Source organism: Epinephelus lanceolatus, chromosome 11 (assembly GCF_041903045.1).
Source record: "Epinephelus lanceolatus isolate andai-2023 chromosome 11, ASM4190304v1, whole genome shotgun sequence".
NCBI lineage: Eukaryota > Metazoa > Chordata > Actinopteri > Perciformes > Serranidae > Epinephelus > Epinephelus lanceolatus.
In genome coordinates this window covers 30,526,184-30,548,456 of record NC_135744.1, presented here as the reverse complement: position 1 = coordinate 30,548,456, position 22,273 = coordinate 30,526,184, and the positions used below count along the sequence as shown (strand labels likewise).

The following is a 22,273-nucleotide window of genomic DNA, read 5'->3' as shown; positions in this document are numbered from 1 at the left end:
ACAGTTTACAAAGTGAATTTCAGATCTGTGACAAGACACAAAGTTTGATCTCCTACATAAAAGTCAGATGTCCTACATGACTACCCACCATCAGTATGTCTACACCGTTATCAGTGTCAGCAAGTGACTAAGTACATGTAAGTCACTGTACTTAAAGGAAGACTCAACCCATTAAATGACCATTTGTAAATCAATTAGTCGTGCTTTCTTACCTTGAACTCGTGAAGCTGTTTTCCTCAAAGGCGTCCACAGAAAAGGACGAACAAATCGTTTTTCTGATGGACCGGGGAACTTGTTCAGCAACAGCACAACTGTATCAAACATTCAGACAAAATTAAATTAATGACTTTGTAAACAGGTTAAAATATTTTGACTGCACTGACAAATATTCAACTTTTTGCATGAAAAACACGCTGAACTACAGAAAAAGTGACAATAAGTACTTTTTGCATGTAAAAACAGGTGAAGCTGTTTGACAGGATTTCACACTTACATGAATCGTTCTCTGGGTTCAGAGAATGTAGAGTTTTTGACTTCTCAGCGTCCATGTTGTTTTGTGAGCGTACTCGATAGGAATGTCTCCGAAAAATCGTGTGTGTGTCTCTCCAATACTTGTGTAAAACTCTGCTGAATTGTGGAGAGAGGGTCTACTTACCAGTTTCTGTGTGTTCCGAGGTCTTTGGTGGTGATTCCGAGTTCCATTCTGTGACATCACGTTTTGATGTCAGGCTAAAATACCATGGCAACCAAAAAACTACCATTGGTTCTAAAACACAGAGCAGGCAAATTCAAAAAGCCAAAATCAAACAATAACAAGATTATTACACATTTATCATGTGATTATCATGATGTTATTTGTTTATTGATGATAAATTATTGATGAGACCTGCATTCATTGATTTCTTTGGCCACTCAAAGACAGTGCAACAAGCTGCTGTTGTGCACGCTCACATGTGCCTTTCCTCTCTGCAGCTCTGCGACAGCTTTCACAGTGTGCAATACTAGCTAATGTTTGCTAACAAATGGAGTCTGGCAACATCAACAAATGACCTGACGTACTTTTTCTATCCCTTTTCTCATATTCAGATGTGGTGGCCAAAATAAATGACACTAAAACAAATGCAGCAGTCTGAAGAACTGAAAATAAACAAGAATAAACAAGTGCCATCAAATAGCTATAAAATAATAGGGCACTTTAATACACTTTAATCTGATCGCTTTTAGTGACTCAATAACCAGTACCTCTTGATGCCGCATACACATGATTAAATCAACTAAGAAGTATTTCTCTCAGGAACACTGAGTTCCTTATTTTCTTCCTCCACATTCTGCATTTCTCGCTGCTCAGCTTTGCTGTTTTGCATCAGAACAAGAGTAATTTAGATAAATTCACCATTCAAGTTTGGTGGAGTGTACATGTACTTTTTATGTATATACTGTATATTGTCAGTTTCTATGTTGCATCTTTCATTTACCGCCTGATGATAAAACACAAGTATGTCTTGTTTAGTGCATGTTTCTATTAAAGAGATATTTCTGATTTTTTAAGTGGGTTGTATGAGGTACTTTTCCATAGTCAGTGTATCCGACAGTAGATGTTGGTCAGCAAGCCCCCAGTTTAGAGAAGCAGATGTGAGTAACACCATGAAATGTACTGCTGTGAAGGGGGCAGTACAAAACATATTTCAGCCACCTAAAAAAAATCAATAACAGTTTCAATATTGCCTATATTGAGAATATTTTCACCATGTTACCTTGACACAGACACAGACGTTATTTAGACATTATTTGGTCAGTCCAAATGAAACCTTTTAATCCCCAAAGTCACACAATTACACAAACAAACTGATTGAGGCAGCAGGAGACCAGCCACTCCTGTGTTGAGGTAAGGTAAGGTAAAATGATTGTTTTTGCAATATGACGGCTTCAGTTCACAGTCTAAAATTGTTGTCTGATAGCAAGGTAAAGAGATGAATTGAATATTATAAATGTATTGTATAACTGATATAAGTTCTGATATAGATTTTTTAGTTGTTTAGAGTTCTGTTTTAGGTGGCTGAAATAAATTGTGCTGCTGGCCCAGTCCATAGCAGCGTACTGCTTAGCTTCGTTGGTGGTACTCCTGTCTGCTTCTATAAACTGGGGGCATCTACTGTAGATACTACACTGACCATGGATAAGTAGCTGGTAAAGAATGAAGGAGAAACTGGTGGTAGCAGTTGCTGGATACCCAGAGCAATACGGCCCGACAATAGACAGCAGGTTGTCAAACTGCCCCTGAGTCATCCTAAAATATGCCTGTAAACAGCCATCATTGAGGTGAAGCTCCTGGACCAACTGGTGGTTCTCCCTGTGATCCACTCTCTTTTTTAGGGTCTCGTGTATTCACACAGATCTCCGCTGTTAGCCACAAGCATGTTGCCTGAATGGCCTGGCTCAGATTCAGATGTTGTCAGGGTGCCCAGAAGGCCAGCGACAACTCTGAGTCCTCCAAGCAAAACACAGAGCAGCCCTGCAACATGTGCTCAGTGTTTATACTGACTGGAGTTACAACCCTGTTGCTGCTGCTGCTGCCTGCTACCTATCTTACCTTGTCAGAGGGTTCATGAAAACTTTTGTGAAGCACACTTTGCACCAAAAGATCCCTCTCTGCTCCTTTAACTATTTCAAAGCTTCTTCTGTGGAACTCAAACATATCTGTATATCACACCATCCAAAACAAAAATGACAAACTGAAACACAGTGATGAAACTTTTATTATCATGAAAAAAAAATCAAATGAGATCAGAAAACTGTATCAAGCCCTTTGAACGCAAAAAGAAGAAGATTTTCAAAGTGTCAGTATAAAAGGGCAATGACATAAAGGCGTACAAGCTGTTAAAAACCAAATGTCTCCAATTATGTCCAATAAAGCTCAACTCTGGCAGGTTTTTCAAAGCTGGACATTTAGATAATTACGCTTATTCATTTCACTGAGTCAGAGGACACGATGGATACTATTATTCTAAAAGTGAGAAGTATCAATCTTCTCAAGTAGCCGACTCATAAAATCAAAATGAACTCATTGTTGAATAGTGGAATAAGCCAAGGCTGTTTCTGCTTTATCAATTCTGGTCCTTTATTCACAAAAGAAAAGATATAGAGGCAGTTAAAAACATGATTTCTTCCAAGATTGAGAAATACAGCAGATATAAACCACAGTGCGTCCTCTCTGCTGCTGTCAGCTCCACTAACCCTCAGCTTTACCTTTAGGAAAAGGAGACAACGTGGCCACAGTCCAGCAGGTCCTTTAACAGGGGAGCAGTCTTTAACTTAAGTAAAAAGTAGCAATACCACAGTGTAGAAATACTCAAGTACTCAAATACAAGTAAAAGCCCCACATTCAAACTCTTACTGAGTAAAAGTGTTAGTAAAAGTAACAGTATTCATCATGCAGAATGGCCCGTCTCATCAGTATTTATTTCATCTTACTGAATCATAATCATCAATGTATTCATGTGTTTATCACTTTAATGCTGTAGCTGGTATAGGTGGAGATCATTCCACTTCTTTGGGTTGCTAGGGCTGCTGTCAATCTGCGCCTTCTCAGGGCAACATAAAAGTTTATCTTGGGTGCCTTGGTACATTGGACGACAAGCAAGGACAGCAGAGAAGGTACCCACACACCAATGCAACTGGGCTGGACAGCGACAAAAAGGTTCACAGGCTGAGATAAAAGTAAGTAAGTAAGTAGAATATTGGCATCCAGAATGCAGTGGAGTTTAAATATAATGTTGCATAAGACGGAAAAAGTAAAGATAAAATTGTTCAGTGCTGTACTTTAGTAAATGGACTTGACATTCAACCGCTGCTGCAGACTGACTTCACACTTTGCCTGGCTCAGGACCGGTGGCAGGAAGTGATCATCAGCAGGTGTGTCATAGAAATAATTTGCGGAAGAGGAGGTGGAAAGTGTCTGTTGGTGTGTGAATGTGTGTAACAGAGTGAGGAAGAGAGAGAGAGAGAGAGGAGGAGGAGGAGGAGGAGCAGCAGAAGCAGCAGAAAGAGGATGAGGAGGAGGATACGGTGGCTCACAGAAGAGTGTGCACAGAGCTCCGAGGAGGACAGTGTGGAGAGGATGTTGCTGTCTGTGCGCACCGGCTCGGTTTTGCTTTCCGCGGTGCATCCGTCGCCTTAGTTTGCCCTGTCAGCCTTTTTTGTAATGTCGGACATGCTTTAACACTTTGGACTGATTTGGACTTCTGCTGCTGACTTTTCTGTCGACTGGCAGGTTTTCACTGATTGTGGATCGGTCTGAGGATTTATAGCCGGAGCGACCTGAGCGCAGTGAAACTTCTGAGCCTCAGGATGGAAGTACCTGTCATCTTTTTGCTGTTCCACCTGACCCATACTGAGATCAGAGGTAAAGAGAAATGAAGGAAGGAGGAGGTGACATGACTATTCTTTTGAGATGATACAGTGTAGAGCACTTATTTTTAATGCTGTTGCATCACTGGAGTCTTTTTGTAATATTTGTTATGCATCATGTTTTATGAATGCAATTATTAGGCTACAGGATGTATTTTATTTATATTATGGTTACAGGCAGTTTCCCTATTTTTTATCACAGGATTTGTTTTTATCAAGTGGTTCAAGGTGCTTTCATGAATGAACACTGACCTCAGAGGAAGAGACAATTGTGCAGAATTAAACTGTCAATAAATCAATATTAACTCCACAGTAAGCTGAGGGCTCTTCATGTTTTAAAATCCTCAGTGGATAGTTAGCACTAAATAAGGTCTGTAGATACTAGAGTTGGACCGGTCCGCTGCTGGTGATGAAATAGGCTGTGGTATGACCACTGTCTGGAGATTGGCTTTGGTTTAAATCATTAACTATTGATAAAATTCATAATTAAGTACATAGGGGACATGAGACCAACAATGTTTCTCTGTCACATCTCAGTCTTCCAGATTTTGCTGTCAAAGAGGGTTTCCCAGACTGGGGGGGGATTCAATATTCATATCTTATTTATTCAGGCCCACACACAGTCTCTCCACCTCCCAGTCAGTGACTCATCTTCACATCTACTCTTGTGTCAGAAATGTGAGAGTGAGGTCTGTATAAACATTTCACAGACAGACAAGCTCGAAGTTGTGACATGGACTGTTGGTGTTGAATTGTTCCAACTGTGGTGCAGTGCCTGTTGTTGTTGTTGTTGTTGTTCAGTTAATATGATCATGGGAAGACGATTCCTTACGCAGTTTATAAGAAGTTAGTTGTGATCGGTGGCACGCTTTGATGCACAGGTCTTTGTGTTAATCGAAATGTCTTTGTAAACTCTGTTTTTTGCTTTTTAATATCACTTGACATTCACAGTGATCATCCAGGCTCAATAAGACTAAGAACTGTAAAAGATTATTACTAAAGACTTATACACAAAAATCACCAGACGGGAAAATAAAAAAAGAACAAAGAGCACAAATCAACACAACGAAGCAAAATGCACCAGTCAGTAATCAGCAGACAGTAGAGACTACACCAGCATTTCAGTGCCTCTCTGCTGCATCTCAACATCTCAGTCAGGAATGCTAATCTTATTTAAAGAACTGATTTTTCTGAATAAATTCAAGAAGCTATTACAAGTCAAGTTTTTTTCCAATAGAGTGACAGAGGACATCTTTAATTCATTGTCAGGGATGATTTCTGTCACAGAGGCACAAACGCTATTACATTTTTTGGCACTGTCAGTGAGGAAGAGTCCCCTATAGACACTCAGCTCAGTCGACCATCAGTTCATGTCAGCTAACAACAAATTACAGAATATGCAGAGATGATTGCTGACATCTAGCAGGTCGAGTCTTTCCTGTTTTCAGGGAGAGAGGGCAGTCAGTCCATTTTAGAGACTTGAACTGTTCCCAGTGATCCCAGTGCAGCAGAGTGAGGAGCAGGATTCAGTCAACCATCAAGATGATTAGATAATTTCTGGTTGCCTGGTAGTTATTCAGTACTCCTGACTGATGATATTATAGTATAGTGTGATATTTGTCTGATTGATTGCTGAATAGAAGAGTTGTAATGAGCACCCATCAGCCTTGGTGCGAGCATCCTCCAGACTGGCGGGCCACAGCGGCTGGCAGGATGTCAGGTTTTCTTGTTATTTCTTGGCTTCAGTCTTCATGTGAAAAGGTTCTCTGCCTCTGAGAGAGGTGTTGTGTTAAACTGAATCTGCTCTTGGTGGCTGGGAAGACTTTTGAGTCACTGGTAGGTTGATATAAAAAATCTTATCTGTTACTGTCTCAGTGGTGGAAGCTTTAGCAGATGGTGTTAATAATTGTCATTTTTATTTTGGTCAAATGGAGCAGTCTGGAATGGATTATATCCATTACAATACACTGAAATATTATAAAGCCTCTCACAAACCCACAAATTAACTCAAAGCAGGCTGCGGGGCGGGTGGGGTGGGGGGGGGGGGGCGCTTTCTCTCATTGTCAGACCAGGTCTGAAAATTACCACCTACACCACTTATAGTAACAGCAGCAACAGTTTAGACCTGCAGATGTAGACATGGTGATGACACCACCTACACATAAGGAAAAGAATAGCAGCTGCAGTTTTAACACTTGCACCACCTGCAGGCAGTGAGTATTACAATTACTTTTTTTTTAATGTTACTGTTGTTTACAACGACATGTCAGGGCCTCCATCCATTTTTATACGCATATTTGGGACTGGGTCGTGGGGGCAGCAGCCCATGCAAAGCACCCCAGACGTCCCTCTCCCCAGCAACACTTTCCAGCTTCTCCTGGGCGACCCCAAGGTGTTCCCAGGCCAGATGAGATACATAGTCCCTCTGGCGTGTTTTGGGTCTGCCCCCAGGCATTCTACCAGTGGGAAGTGCCCTGAACACCTCCAACAGGAGGTGCCCAGGAGGCATCCTGATCAGATGCCCGAACCGCCTCAACTGACCACTTTCGACATGAGGGAGCAGCGGCTCTACTCCGAGCTCCCTCTGGATGTCTGAGCTCCATACCCTATCTCTAAGGCTGAGCCCAGCCACCCCATGGAGGAAACTCATTTGAGTATTCTTGTATCCGCGATCTTATTCTTTCGGTCACTACCCAGAGCTCATGACCATAGGTGAGGGTTGAGACATTGCTGGACCAGTAAATCGAAAGATTCGCCTTTCAGCTCAGCTCCCTCTTCACCACAATGTCAGGGCCATTGTAAGTTAAAAAAATATGGAGCTGGTGGAGATAATATTCCAATAAAAAAGTCAGAATTTCTGAATTTAAAGTCGGAAACTTATAAGGTACAAAGGTCAGAGATTCTTTGACATTAATGTCACAAATTTATGAGAAGAAGGAAACCTGTAAAATTAGCAATGAATTCACGCTGCTAACCCAAACCACATAGTAAAACTGTAATGGTGTAATGACGGGTACCACAGGGGAGGAAATCCCGGGGGGGACAGGGGGGACATGATTCCCCTTTCAGTAAAGCTGTACCCCCCTAGAATCATTTGAGACACAATTAATAATTTTTGAACAATGCAGTAGTATTTATTGAAAGCACAATGTAAGCGGTGCTCATTATAATCGCCCAATAATGTGCTATTTAAATCTTAAAAGATTTAGTCCCCCCCTCCCATTCCTAGTAGTGGTATATCCCACACTCTTTCCAACGGGCGGGGCTTCTTGGCAGCACCAACAGCGTGTGGCTGGAACCGCTGTCCACATCGCGCATCGCAGGGTAAGATGTTCACTCACACAGACACAGTTTAATTTACACAAGTTACAACACATCCCATTTACTGTTACAACAAGCCCCAGGCCCAGGCTGCTAATATAAACTGTCTGCAACATTTCTCCTGCATTGTTCAAAAGCCTACTCAATTACGAGTGCTGCTGAGCTAAAAGCTAATGATTAAGCTCAGAGTTTAGTGATAGAGAGGACAGGAGAGAAAGAAGAGGGAGAGGACAGGACAAGAGCAGTCAGTGGCGGAGCAATGGGTACCTGTCTGTAGGCTCTCCACCTGTCAGTGAGACAAACATGAAAGACGTGCAGCCTAACTGACGAGGAGCGGTCATTATGCGCGACTATTACGCACGGTTGTGAGGTGCGCAGCGGCAGATCTGACAGCACACTGTTTATAAACCAGTTTACCAGTTTAATTGCAGGAAATGTTTAGTTGTTAAGCAATTTCTCATAAGTATAGACATTCACTCTGCCTGTTGGAGAGATAAAGAGAAGATTAAAGCGTCAAATTGTGGTAAAAGATGCTGTATAAAAGACAGGCTACAACTTTTTGTCCTTGTCCCCCCCTGGAATTATTCTCTAAAATTTTACTGTTTATTGTCCCCCCCAACTATGAAATGGGATTTTCGCCCCTGGGGTACCGTACAGTTTATCTTGTAAATGTGGGACTTCAATCACAGAAATTCTGTTTATTTTTGTTTGTTTGTTTGTTTGTTTGTTTGTTCTTTAATTGGAATATTACCTGTCTGACCCAGCTCTTTTTTAACATACAATGGCTCTAATATGCCGTCATAGTTATCTATATGTGTATTTCAGATGTTAGCGCCACAGGGCACCTTTAAATACTACAGTTAAGCTTGTAGCTGTAATGAACCAAATATAAACATTCATTAATTCTCTTTTTAAACATTTACAAATCAAACTTAACATGAAGCTTTTTTTTTTTCTTAAACTGAGCTCAAAGTGGTGTTTATCAATAGCACTGCATGGAAAAATGCAGGCTTCACATTTAATTCAGTTCCATTCAGCTTTATTGTCCCACGGAAATTAGGTTTGCAGCCAAGATAAACAATAAGACATTTACTTCCATGAGATGATGTTGCCGGAGATCTCAGAGGACATTTTGTGAGACCACATCATAAAGGCACTTGCCCTACATCACTAGAAAGATAAAACCCATAAACTGGGGCTGATAACTGAGAGACATCTATGTGTCCAGAGGAAATAATATACTGCCTGATTTGGATCTGTCTGTTTTCAGTCTTGTTCATTGACAGTTTCCTTTGTTCAGATGTTTGCTCTTATTTCAGTCACTTTCTCTTGAGCATGTGCGCCTTTCTGTGAGTTATTTATCATTTATCCGCAGATGACCTTTTTATGAGTGCTGCAATTTCTTTATCATCCCAAGTTTCAAGTTATGTGTTGTCAAATGCACAACAAGTACCAAAACAGTCGTTGCCATTGACAACTTTGGGTCTTAGGCACCTTCCAACAATGTACTTGTGTATATAACAACTATATGTATAAAGCAAGAGTCAAATTCAATGTTATCAGGAATGTAGTGAATGTAAATGAGTAGTGTGTATATGACAGTTATGTAGAAGTACATGACGGTAAAGTGGCAGGGTCAAGTGATGAGCTCAGGAGCTATTGAGTTTAACAGTCTAATGTCCTGCGGCAGGATGAAGCTGTCACAGCCTGGTAGCTCCGTCCGGGTGATGTACTGAGCAGTTATCCCCATCCTCTGTGTTCAGCACCGTTGCTCTCGTTGACACTGCTTATGAGAACAAACAGATTTGCACACATATCTTTGTTCTCCAGCACATTGGGTTTGCAATAAAACTGTGATTACAGAGGTGAAGTGCTGACTCTCAGTTTTGAGGATGTCAGCACTTTAACCTCGAGCTCAGTGTTTAATTTCAAATGCAGTATGCTGTCCAAACACCTATAGTTTGCATTTGTCACATTTGTCTGAAATGCACACTTAGGAAAATGAAGTTGCCAAACAGTCTTACATTAAGGTGTTTTTCAAACCTCTAGGAGTAAATAAGTTATGCAGTGTGTGTGTAGACTTGTACACTTGACGTCATGCGTTTCGTTTTGCGGGGTGACACCACCCTGACCAGGATAAATGGGTATAAAAATCAAACCAATTTTGGGTATTGCTCCAGGGCTCTATGACTCTATGAATACCAAATTAGCCCTATGAATACATAAACAGTGAATCACATTACTAAAACATTGAGACTTTCTTGGTGATAAACATTTAAGATTGACCACACTTGTTCCTTTGTTCTGCAGCGCCACAGGACTCAGTGTACTCCTCTGGTGTGTCTGTTTTCATTTGTTGCATGCTGTCAAACAGGGACTCTTTTATGTAGCTGAAGTACTGCAGGCACAACTCAGGTTAAATCTCGACAGATTTATGTCTGTGTTCCGGTCTGTTCGTGGATTAAAAGGTCAGACTGCGGAGGCCATACGACCGTCTACACAGTCACTCATGCTGTTACTCAATATGTGTATGAATGTGTAAAGAATAAAACTAAAATGAAGAATCCTGAGTGAAGTTGAGAAAGGATAAAAACACACGAGTTACAGATCAAACAGAAGAAGAAAATTTCTTGTTTCATTTAGATATTGCAACTTATCAGAGACCTGCTGACTAACAGAGAGTAGCCTTTAGAAATGTCATGAGAACTGTGTGTTCAGCTGTGTGCTGTGGTCACAGCACATGACAGTAGGTGCTGTAATCACCACTGAAGTCAAAAAAATCAGAGAGAGAACATGAAAGATGGAACTTGGCTGACTTTAGAAACGCCATTGTTTTATTGTTTTGTATTCACACTTATTCTATGTCTCCCATTCATTAAACTCTTCACACACGACAGCAGTAGTTTTTCCCTCACCATGATGGCAGTTTGAAAATTACATTAAGGAACAAGTGCTCTTACACACTTTCTCACAGAGTTTTAAAGCTTATTTTGTGGTGAAACGAGTGTTTATCTCCACTGCTTGGAGGCAGGGCCGCTTTAATAACGTCTGTACTTGTTCTGTCTGCCTCATAAAGCCTCATAAAGTAAGTTCTCTCAACAATTTCATTGTTGGTAAGTTCTGATGATAATTTAAAACTCTTGACAGCTCATTTCATTTTCTGTTTTGCTGTTGAAAATTAGAATTCATTGTGCAGTATTTTGCATAATTACAAGACGCAAAGCAACGATCAGAGTGGAGCTCCTGAGTATTATACGTGCATGCACTTTATACAATTTAGATTTAATAAAAAAAGGTTTCCATTTACAAAGCCTGAAACAGATTCCCTGCAGAGGTCACCAAACTCAATTATGTATACCTACCATTTGTCTTTACAGTTGGAGATCTGAATCATTGCATGGAGGTTAAACAGATGACAAGTCACACAGCATCATATCATTAGGGTACAACACAAGCGCAGTGAAATCTGGTCTGCATCTAATCACTGTCTGACTGTTAAAAGAGGGAAAGCTATGTGTGTAGGATGTGAATCTCATTCCTGTGCTGCTGTTTACTAACCTGGAAACTTGCTGTCTTCTTCTGTGCTTGCTTGTCTTCATCACCCTTCCTGGGGAGTCCTCAGTCAGGCCAGCTGTTTGTTACTGGTATGAACAGGTGGTGCTGAATGGTCTTGGGATTAACTGAAAGTTTGTGTGTTTAGGCCTTGGGGTACAAGTTTATAGATAGTAATTCCAGCATTGGACATGCACAAATGGCAGCTTTAAATATGTGCACCTAACAAACAAGGAAAAAAAGAAGGAGAGAGAAAGAAAAACATGATGGTGTGAGAACTTAAATGCAAATTTAAAATGTTCTGTATTATATCCTGATTAAACTCTTTATACTTAAAGGTGCAGTGTGTAAGAATTAGGGGAATATGTTTACTGAGATGGAATATAATATAGCCTTATAAGTATGTTTTCCTTGGTGTATAATCACCTGCAAATGAGAATTGTTGTGTGTTTGTTACTCTAGAATGAGCTGTTTATATTTACATAGAGGTCTCTTTCACTCCACAATAAATGAACCCAGTGATTCAAATTGGCAGAAACCCTGAATGAAGCAGTTTCATGTTAAAAATCACAGCTTAATAGACGCTATCCAGCTTGTCGCAGAGGGGCTGCCAACTACAGTGGCCGATGTGAAAACGTGAAATGTGAAACGTGAATGTCCCCATCAAACTAGAGCAAGTCCAGTTGCCTACGATATAGCATTTCAAATTATAATGGGTGATTATTGGATGATGAGAATCTTCATCAACAAAATCGTAGTGCAAGTTGTCACTCTGTCAAAGCCCAAGTCACAAACCCAGGTTATTTCCAACCTGAAAGAGGAAAAAGTTTTTGGCTTTAACTCATCATTATGAAGTAAATGTTGATTGCACAACATAATGATTGCAGAACAATGACACCATCAGTGTTTAGATTAGTTTCCTATAAGCCATGCCATGATGGTTTGGTTTACAAAACAAATGAAGTGGTAAACTGTTGCCCAACCACAACAGGAAGAAGACAGTGTTTTGTTTATCCCCAGTTACCAAAGAGAATCAGTCTAGGTTCTTTGCAGGTACTATTATCAGCAGTAGAAATGGCGGACGGTGGAACAACCAAAGTAACTGTGGAAAACAACCAGCAGTGTGTCCTGTGTTGTTGATGGTTGCTGGGCTCTGGGGAGAGTTGTTGTGTGTTTGTTACTCTAGAATGAGCTGTTTATATTTACATAGGGAGCAGGGGCCTGTATCACGAAGCGAGATCAACCTTTCCTGGGTTACCCAGACCTATCCTGGGTTGACTAACCCTAACAATGGCAATCAGGATAATCGGTATCATGACGCTGGATATCAACTCGGTAACTCAACCCAGGGTTGCTTTATCAAGAGCCGTGAACACGCACGCAGCGGACCAATCACAATCATGAGAGAAGTGCAGCGTCACTGAGCGTCACTGAGCGTCCTCACAGAGCACCGTATGTGAGGAAAAAAAAGTATTTCTCGTGAGGATCAGAGATTAATTTTACTAAAATATGAGGAGGAGAAAAGCAACATTACAGAAAAGGCCAACACCGTGGCAGCTGCAGGAGGAGGAAACATGCGTGGCAACGTATAACGGGATGAATAATGTTTAGTTTTAGTTTAGATTAGTTTATTTGCACATAATGTTAAAAACAGACAGTATAAAATTTACAAGATTAAAAAAAGAAAAGTGCCGGAGAGGTTAGAAGCCACTAAAAGCTTATCAAAGAAATTCCCCTGTCAAAACATCAATGAAATCACATAATAGAGAAGAAAAAAAAACGGGTGAGGAAAGAAGAAATAGAGGAGGAGAGAGGGAAAAATCAAGACAAAACAAGGTAGCAAATAAAATGATGTGTAGGTTAAATTACTCATCACTGGTTCAAGTAGCTACAGTACCTGTACCTGTACATCTGACACTGATCACACCCTTGAATCCCATGAACTCAATGCTGCGCAGATGAATTGCGTGCATTACAATTATCGTCTAATATCATTGCGTCTGATAAATTGGTCTTCTTTGTCATAACGTTATATATGCTACAATAAAGCTTAAAGCTGACGCCACAATTAAATCATATAAACGCCAAATTGATAGTCTGAATAAAATCATCCTGATATTGAGCTGTGTTAGAAATTAACAGCTGTGCAAAAATATACCTAGTCTCCCTCTTTAAAAAACAAAAAGGAAAATCCCTCAAACACCATGAAGTGTAGACATGATAAGCTACTTTCCACATTTCCAGCAGCAAAGCTGTCAGTTAGGCCCATTATCTTTAACAGGGATCATTTCCTCCAACAAAAAAAATGTTGGCACTAATTAATGGTGCTATTAAGTGTCCGCAAGTGATCAGTTTCTTTCTTATGAAGGGGTGGGATGAAATTTCGACTTCTTCCCACTCCTTTTTGAACAATCTTTTCATTGTCTGTTGTTGTTGCTTTCTTTTCTTTAATGTTCAAAATAAACTTTCAAATCAAAATCAATCAAATTAATTAAACTTCCCGTCATGACTGGGCTGCATTTCTGTCAGCGGAGTCAATTTTTTCCGAACAGCTGATTGGCCAGTGGGTGGTGCTTTTTATAGGATCAGATTCAACCCTGAACTTACCCTGCTCCGGAGCAGGATAGCTGTTCAGAGTAAGTTACCATGGTGATCTACCCCGATAAGAACTGAACCGGCTTCGTGAGACCGAAAACCCAGGGTTAACCCTGAAGTTACCTCGCTAAGACATTAATCCTGCTTCGTGATACAGGCCCCAGGTCTTTTCATGATGGTTTGGTTTACAAAACAAATGAAGTGGTAAACTGTTGCCCAACCAAAACAGGAAGAAGACAGTGTTTTGTTTATCCCCAGTTACCAAAGAGAATCAGTCTAGGTTCTTTGCAGGTACTATTATCAGCAGTAGAAATGGCGGACGGTGGAACAACCAAAGTAACTGTGAAAAAACAACCTGCAGTGTGTCCTGTGTTGTTGATGGTTGCTGGGCTCTGGGGAGAGTTGTTGTGTGTTTGTTACTCTAAAATGAGCTGTTTATATTTACATAGGGAGCAGGGGCCTGTATCACGAAGCAAGATCAACCTTTCCTGGGTTACCCAGACCTATCCTGGGTTGACTAACCCTAACAATGGCAATCAGGATAATCGGTATCATGACGCTGGATATCAACTCGGTAACTCAACCCAGGGTTGCTTTATCAAGAGCCGTGAACGCGCACGCAGCGGACCAATCACAATCATGAGAGAAGCGCAGCGTCACTGAGCGTCCTCACAGAGCACCGTATGTGAGGAAAAAAAAGTATTTCTCGTGAAGATCAGAGATTAATTCTACTAAAATATGAGGAGGAGAAAAGCAACATTACAGAAAAGGCCAACACCGTGGCAGCTGCAGGAGGAGGAAACATGCGTGGCAACGTATAACGGGATGAATAATGTTTAGTTTTAGTTTAGATTCGTTTATTTGCACATAATGTTAAAAACAGACAGTATAAAATTTACAAGATTAAAAAAAGAAAAGTGCCGGAGAGGTTAGAAGCCACTAAAAGCTTATCAAAGAAATTCTCCTGTCAAAACATCAATGAAATCACATGATAGAGAAGAAAAAGAAATGGGTCAGGAAAGAAGAAATAGAGGAGGAGAGAGGGAAAAATCAAGACAAAACAAGGTAGCAAATAAAATGATGTGTAGGTTAAATTACTCATCACTGGTTCAAGTAGCTACAGTACCTGTACCTGTACATCTGACACTGATCACACCCTTGAATCCCATGAACTCAATGCTGCGCAGATGAATTGCGTGTATTACAATTATCGTCTAATATCATTGCGTCTGATAAATTGGTCTTCTTTGTCATAACGTTATATATGCTACAATAAACTTAAAGCTGACGCCACAATTAAATCAACACCAAACTGATAGTCTGAATAAAATCATCCTGATATTGAGCTGTGTTAGAAATTAACAGCTGCGCAGAAATATACCTAGTCTCCCTCTATAAAAAACAACCCTAACCCTCAAACACCATGAAGTGTAGACATGATAAGCTACTTTCCACATTTCCAGCAGCAAAGCTGTCAATTAGGCCCATTATCTTTAACAGGGATCATTTCCTTCAACAAAACAAAATGTTGGCACTAATTAATGATGCTATTAAGTGTCCGCAAATGATCAGTTTCTTTCTTATGACATTTCGACTTCTTCCCACTCCTTTTTGAACAGTCTTTTCATTGTCTGTTGTTGTTGCTTTCTTTTCTTTAATGTTCAAAATAAACTTTCAAATCAAAATCAATCAAATGAATTAAACTTCCTGTCATGACTGGGCTGCATTTCTGTCAGCGGAGTCTTTTTTTTCCGAACAGCTGATTGGCCAGTGGGTGGTGTTTTTTATAGGATCAGATTCAACCCTGAACTTACCCTGCTCCGGAGCAGGATAGCCGTTCATAGTAAGTTACCATGGTGATCTACCCCGATAAGAACTGAACCGGCTTCGTGAGACCGAAAACCCAGGGTTAACCCTGAAGTTACCTCGCTAAGACATTAATCCTGCTTCGTGATACAGGCCCCAGGTCTTTTCATGATGGTTTGGTTTACAAAACAAATGAAGTGGTAAACTGTTGCCCAACCAAAACAGGAAGAAGACAGTGTTTTGTTTATCTCCAGTTACCAAAGAGAATCAGTCTAGGTTCTTTGCAGGTACTATTATCAGCAGTAGAAATGGCGGACAGTGGAACAACCAAAGTAACTGTGAAAAAACAACCTGCAGTGTGTCCTGTGTTGTTGATGGTTGCTGGGCTCTGGGGAGAATTGTTGTGTGTTTGTTACTCTAAAATGAGCTGTTTATATTTACATAGGGAGCAGGTCTTTGTCTAAGGAGTCTGCTGCCATGTTTCTAGAGTAGCCCAAATTGGACAAACCAAATGCTGGCTCCAGATGGGGACATTCACATTTTCACATTGGCCACCGTAGTTGGCAGCCCCTCTGCGACAAGCTGGACAGCATCACTTAAACTGTGATTTTTAACGTGAAACTGCTTCATTCAGGGTTTCTGCCAATTTGAATCACTGGGTTCATTTATTTTGGAGTGAAAGAGACCTCTGTGGATACATTGGCACCCACTTATAACCTCCTGAGCGTCTGGATCTTAAGTTATTAGAAAAATGTAAGCACACAGGTGCAGGGCTAATGGCTTGTCTCCAACATGTCAATCATTACTAAGAATTCTAATGATGACATCCCAGAGAAAAATCCAGGTCATATTCAAAGAAATTCCTACAAGTTACCTGCCAACAAGCTACCCCGTATCAACATTTAAAAATGACATACTTGTTCCTCTTTCAATCCTGCAGCGAAAACTTTTACTTTCCCCTTAAATGTTTGTGGCGTCATTAGAAAAATGGCCCAGTCACTGACATGTATTGTTTGCTGAAGAGCTTTCGGGTCTGTTTATATTGGGTTGCAGTATGAAGAGAGTAATGCTTGATGTGTCCCATGCAGATGTGAGTGAGGGCTTTGTGTTACCTGGCAGGCAAAACTGAGGGACTTGTTTCTGCTTTGTTTGACAAGCCAGAGACAGGACAGGCTGTAGTAAATGAACAGCCATAATAAGTCTTTATGACCGCAAGAGCCTTGTGACTAACTTGTGTTTGGACGTGAGTTGTGAAGCTGTGGTAAATGATGAATCCGGACGGTTTATGAGAAGTTATTAAACTATGAGATAAATGAATCATCTGTTCAGTCACACTAGTTTACAAGTTGTGGGTGCATCAAAATATAGGATATCAGTTAAGGAATGGCACAGAAGTAGTAGTAGAGATGGCCTGTTCAGGAGGACGGGGGAAATTTGAGTCTCATAAATAAGACAGGGAGCGAACAAGACAGTTTGGATGGCTTTTGTTAACATACAGCTTTGAATGCGATAAGGCCGGAGTCAGCGAAGGTTACATTAATGAGGCTCACCAATAATATCTCCTCATGCCACTGAATGTAATCCAGGTTTTGCTAAAATGTTTCTATGTCCACATTCGTTTTGTTTGTTGCTGTGTGTACGACTCTTTCCCCTGAGTTTATTAAGTATTTGCAGCCATCACACAGCAGCAGGGTCAATATGAACGCCGCTAAAATGAGAGCATGACCATGGCACAATAGCGGTGACCTAATTAGTTATAGTTAATACTTGTTGCCAGCAATTAGAGAAACTAAATGTCCTGTTGACAAAACAGACTTGTTGCTGAGTAACACTTTTCCCTGCTGTTGAAATTTGGTGCTACTTGTGAGAACGTTTCGTGTAATCTCACTCTCTTTTCTGCATGTTTCCCTCAGCGCTGATGGACAGCAGGATGGAGGTAGAAGCTCGATGCCCCCTCGGCCACTTCCCCTGTGGGAACTTGAGTGAGTGCCTCCCCCAGGCTTTGCAGTGTAACGGACACAAAGACTGTCGCAATGGAGCTGATGAGTGGAGCTGTGGTAAGTGTCTACTTGGGAAATAAAACCCAAGTCATTGTACATCAAAGAGCAAATTTGCCTCTTCACAATGTACAGGATGGGCAAGTTTGTGAAAGACAGCAAGTCCTTCAGACAGCACTTCATCACAAATACAAATGCTCTACATCTCTAACATTACTATGCCAAGGGCAAAAATCCTCATTCAACAGTGTTGAGCAAAGAATAGTATTTTAAAATATAGTGTCTGCTTGAATAAGTCTTCCTTCAGCTATGCTGTGGCCTCCAGTAAATATACGAGAGTCCCCAAGGTGATCGTAAAGAAGCCAAGAGAAGCAGTGCACATTTGGTAGAGTTGATCATGTCCTTTGCAAGTGAGCCGCTGAGAGTAAATCAAATAAGAATTCAAAGCTCTCAAATTAGCTCCGAGCTGTGCAAGAGAATTTTAAACTTTCAGTTAAACTTGATACTCACCGTTGTGACCTGGCAAGAGACTGGAGAGCAGCTCCAACATAATAACAGCTGTCATTTCTAAGTGCAACTGGACTTGAAGAAGTTTCATTTTTCATCCAAGAGGCTTCTTTAGTTCTGCTTCTTCTAGATCTGAGGAAGCCTCTTGGATAAAAAAATGAAACGTCCTCAAAAAACTAGAGCAAGTCCAGTTGCCTACGATATAGAATTTAAAATTATAATGGGTGATTATTGGATGATGCGAATCTTCACCAACAAAATCGTAGTGCAAGTTGTCACTCTGTCAAAGCCCAAGTCACAAACCCAGGTTATTTCCAACCTGAAAGAGGAAAAAGTTTTTGGCTTTAACTCATCATTATGAAGTAAATGTTGATTGCACAACATAATGATTGCAGAACAATGACACCATCAGTGTTTAGATTAGTTTCCTATAAGCCATGCCATGATGGTTTGGTTTACAAAACAAATGAAGTGGTAAACTGTTGCCCAACCAAAATAGGAAGAAGACAGTGTTTTGTTTATCCCCAGTTACCAAAGAGAATCAGTCTAGGTTCTTTGCAGGTACTATTATCAGCAGTAGAAATGGCGGATGGTGGAACAACCAAAGTAACTGTGAAAAAACAACCTGCAGTGTGTCCTGTGTTGTTGATGGTTGCTGGGCTCTGGGGAGAATTGTTGTGTGTTTGTTACTTTAGAATGAGCTGTTTATATTTACATAGGGAGCAGGTCTTTTCATGATGGTTTGGTTTACAAAACAAATGAAGTGGTAAACTGTTGCCCAACCAAAATAGGAAGAAGACAGTGTTTTGTTTATCCCCAGTTACCAAAGAGAATCAGTCTAGGTTCTTTGCAGGTACTATTATCAGCAGTAGAAATGGCGGACGGTGGAACAACCAAAGTAACTGTGAAAAAACAACCTGCAGTGTGTCCTGTGTTGTTGATGGTTGCTGGGCTCTGGGGAAAATGGACAGTGAACCAGCTGTTTTGTGACACCAGCGCTAACAATAATGCTGTTTGGAAATACTAGGGGGGAAAAGTTTTCTGTTTCCACTTTAAGTGAAGAAAACTTTTAACAATTGCCAAGCTTCCCTCAACGTACAGAGGAACAGGCTGCTTGTCAGTGGATCAATAGGCCTGTCACTCACAACATCACGCCAACCTCCTGGGAGAGCTCATACACCTACACCACTCTGATCTTTTATCATAAAGAAGCACCACTGGAGTCAGTACCTTTTAGTAATTCATACTATAAAGTTGGTTGCTGAAGCGTGACAGCCCTGCAACTTAAATGTTAAATAAGATGAAGAATTGAGGATGACAGGCTTGTTACTTAATCAAATGCATCAGCATGCACTGATTATACAGCTTGCTCACAGCAGGCCCCATGTCTTGGTACATTTAACTGAGGAGGAAAGTAAGAGATTTTTTCACTTGGCTCAGTATTAATCAGAAACACCAGCTCACTTTGTACCCAGGTTTGAAAAACAACAGCAACCTATCGTAGTACTCCACTTTTATTCATTCTGAAAAGCAGAGACTGTTCCATCTTGGTATTGTTTCATGAATAATGTCATTAAAAATGTGAGCCACAGAAGTGAAAGTCACTTTGATACAACTCCCTCTTTTTAAGTTGAGCAATACCTAATCTGACGTTTGCACTAACAGTTCTTGGAGAGCAAACACAGTTCTGTTATTGTGGGCAAACCAACAAACGAAGGCTTTTAGACCAACTGGAGCTTTGCCCTCTGTAACCTCTCAAGCTCCTCGGCCATCTGAGAACGAGCCGCTGGAAAAACCTCCTCACCACACTGTATTCTCTACAATTATGAACTGAGAGAAAGATGAGCGTGAGGACAGTAACACGGACGGCCTGGACAGCATCAGACGAAAGATGGAAAGATGGAAAACACAAAGGGTCAAGCTGAATATTTGAAACAGACTTTCACATTATCAATCAAAACCAAGCTCCTTATCTACTGGATATTGACTCTGTAGTGTTAACCATTCTAGTGTGAAAGTATCCATTACATTTTAGGTTGCACATTTTGGGGAACACGCTTAAAGAGTGGTATCATTCTCATTCCCATCTGTTCAGCCCTGTTTCCTAGAAATTACGTTTATATACAACTAATTTGAAACAACTAGTGTGTTTTGAGGTAAACTTAAAGTGCGTAAAGTGTATTACATTTTTTATTAACTTGATGACAAAACAATACTAGCAAGTAGCAAAAATGTTGATCCTGAACTTATCAGCGAAATGTTCACAATCTTTCCCGCAACGTAGCAAAAGTGCTTTTATTTCCTACACCTAAGACAAGAGTCTGGACGTAAACCCGAAGTTCTGGTGTCAAGGACCTGCACTTTGTACTCCCAACCAGCTCCTTGCAAGGCCTAGGCGATACATGAATGTAGTGTTTCATTACCTGACAGAAATGTTGTCTCTGAACATAATCCAGGCAGTAATTATACAAAAACATAATATAGAAAGTGGTTTAGCAACATACAAACTAAATTTCTAAGAGACAGGATGAGATTCAATGTACCATTTTCAAGTGATAGGTCTCCTTACACCCGACACATTCTCACTCTGACCTCGTCACATATTGACGTTTGGTCATGGGCTTTCTACGTCTAGATATGACGTGCAAGGTACCCTAGTTAGGTTGTTGATGTTCTAGGACGTCGTGTCAAGTTCTGCCTGTTACATGAATTGTCTGCTTCAAAATTCACTTCCTTTTTTTTTTTTTTTTTTTACAGAAAATATACAGTCTGCCTTCAGTCTCTTTCAAAATAGATGCACTACATTGGTACAACACTGCAAAGTGACATTTTCTTTCCTTTAACAACAAACACATGTGGTTACATTTAGCCAACACACACTCGTAGCTGGGTTTAGGCAAAAAAAAAAAAAGCATGCGGTTGGGTTTAGGAAAAGAGACAAGGGTTTGGCTTTATAATCTTACAGGAAGTTAAGACCACTCTCCCGGGTGATAGTTGGTGGTCCTGCCCACCCTACTCGAACTTTAACCCCCTTAACTTACGTTGTTGTCCCGCTGTGATGCTGCCAGGCGCCATTACAATAGTGGTGACCAACTGCGTATCAAGACGACGTGAAAGGATAGCTTTTTTTTCAGCAGTGGCTGACGCTAGAGGTCAATGACCAAGCGCCAAGGTTGACGACTTCGGAGTGAGACTGTGTTGTTACACACCATGTTTTTCATCATCCATCACTGGAGGCCTTGATCAGATAATTTCATCTATCTAATAAAGAGTTGCAACATTAAAAAACATTTTTCTCTCACATATAATACTTCGAAAAACTTTGTATTTTCTGCTGGGTAAAAGTATATGTTTCATCACATCATCTACGACAAGAAGCAACTCATTTAAGTCTGTCTAGCTATGAAAGTTTAGTTTTAGTTTATTCGGATCCCCATTAGCTGTTACCGTAGGCAACAAACGTAATACTGGGGTCCACACAAAATAAAAAATACATACAATATAACATAAAATAAAATGACAAGAAAATCACAATCCATACTTAAAATAAAGATTAAGAAAATCCAAAATTAGAAAGATGTCCAGAATGATAACAAACAAAAAAATATCCTCTCTTATCAGCTCATAGAGAGGCTCTCTCCTATGTGTGTATACATATACACACACACACCTACTTTAATATTCACACACACACACACACACACACACACACAAATATCACCCCAACCTATCATAATGAATAATATGCAAAAAACATTCACCAACTATTATCCACAACTACTCCAATATATTTTAAGATGTTTTTTGAAATTCTTCCTACTCTTAGTTTCTGTTATTGTGATAGGTAATGTGTTCCAAACTGACATAGCTCTGTACATAACTGACTTTCTTCAGTGCATTAGAATTTGTTATAGGCAGAGTAAAATGAACCAGTGTTGCCTGTCTAGTGGAATAGGTATGTCTGTCATGAGTATAATTAATCCATTTATATAAATAATATGTTTTTTTGTTAACACATATGCTTCTGAAAAATAAAATAAGACTTGCAAGCAATCTTCGTTCCACCATAAGCCATGCTAGACGTTTGT

General features: G+C 40.3%; 1 protein-coding gene across 1 annotated transcript in view; it reads left to right on the top strand.

The window, feature by feature from the left end:
• The first annotated feature begins 4,106 nt into the window (after nt 1-4,106).
• Nucleotides 4,107-22,273, top strand: part of rxfp2a (relaxin family peptide receptor 2a) — a 66,490-nt gene continuing 48,323 nt past the window's right edge. The window contains exons 1-2 of the mRNA XM_033609741.2: nt 4,107-4,402; nt 17,595-17,738. Coding sequence (XP_033465632.1) covers nt 4,348-4,402; nt 17,595-17,738 — 199 coding nt within the window. The 5' untranslated portion in view covers nt 4,107-4,347. The remainder of the gene's footprint in view (nt 4,403-17,594; nt 17,739-22,273) is intronic.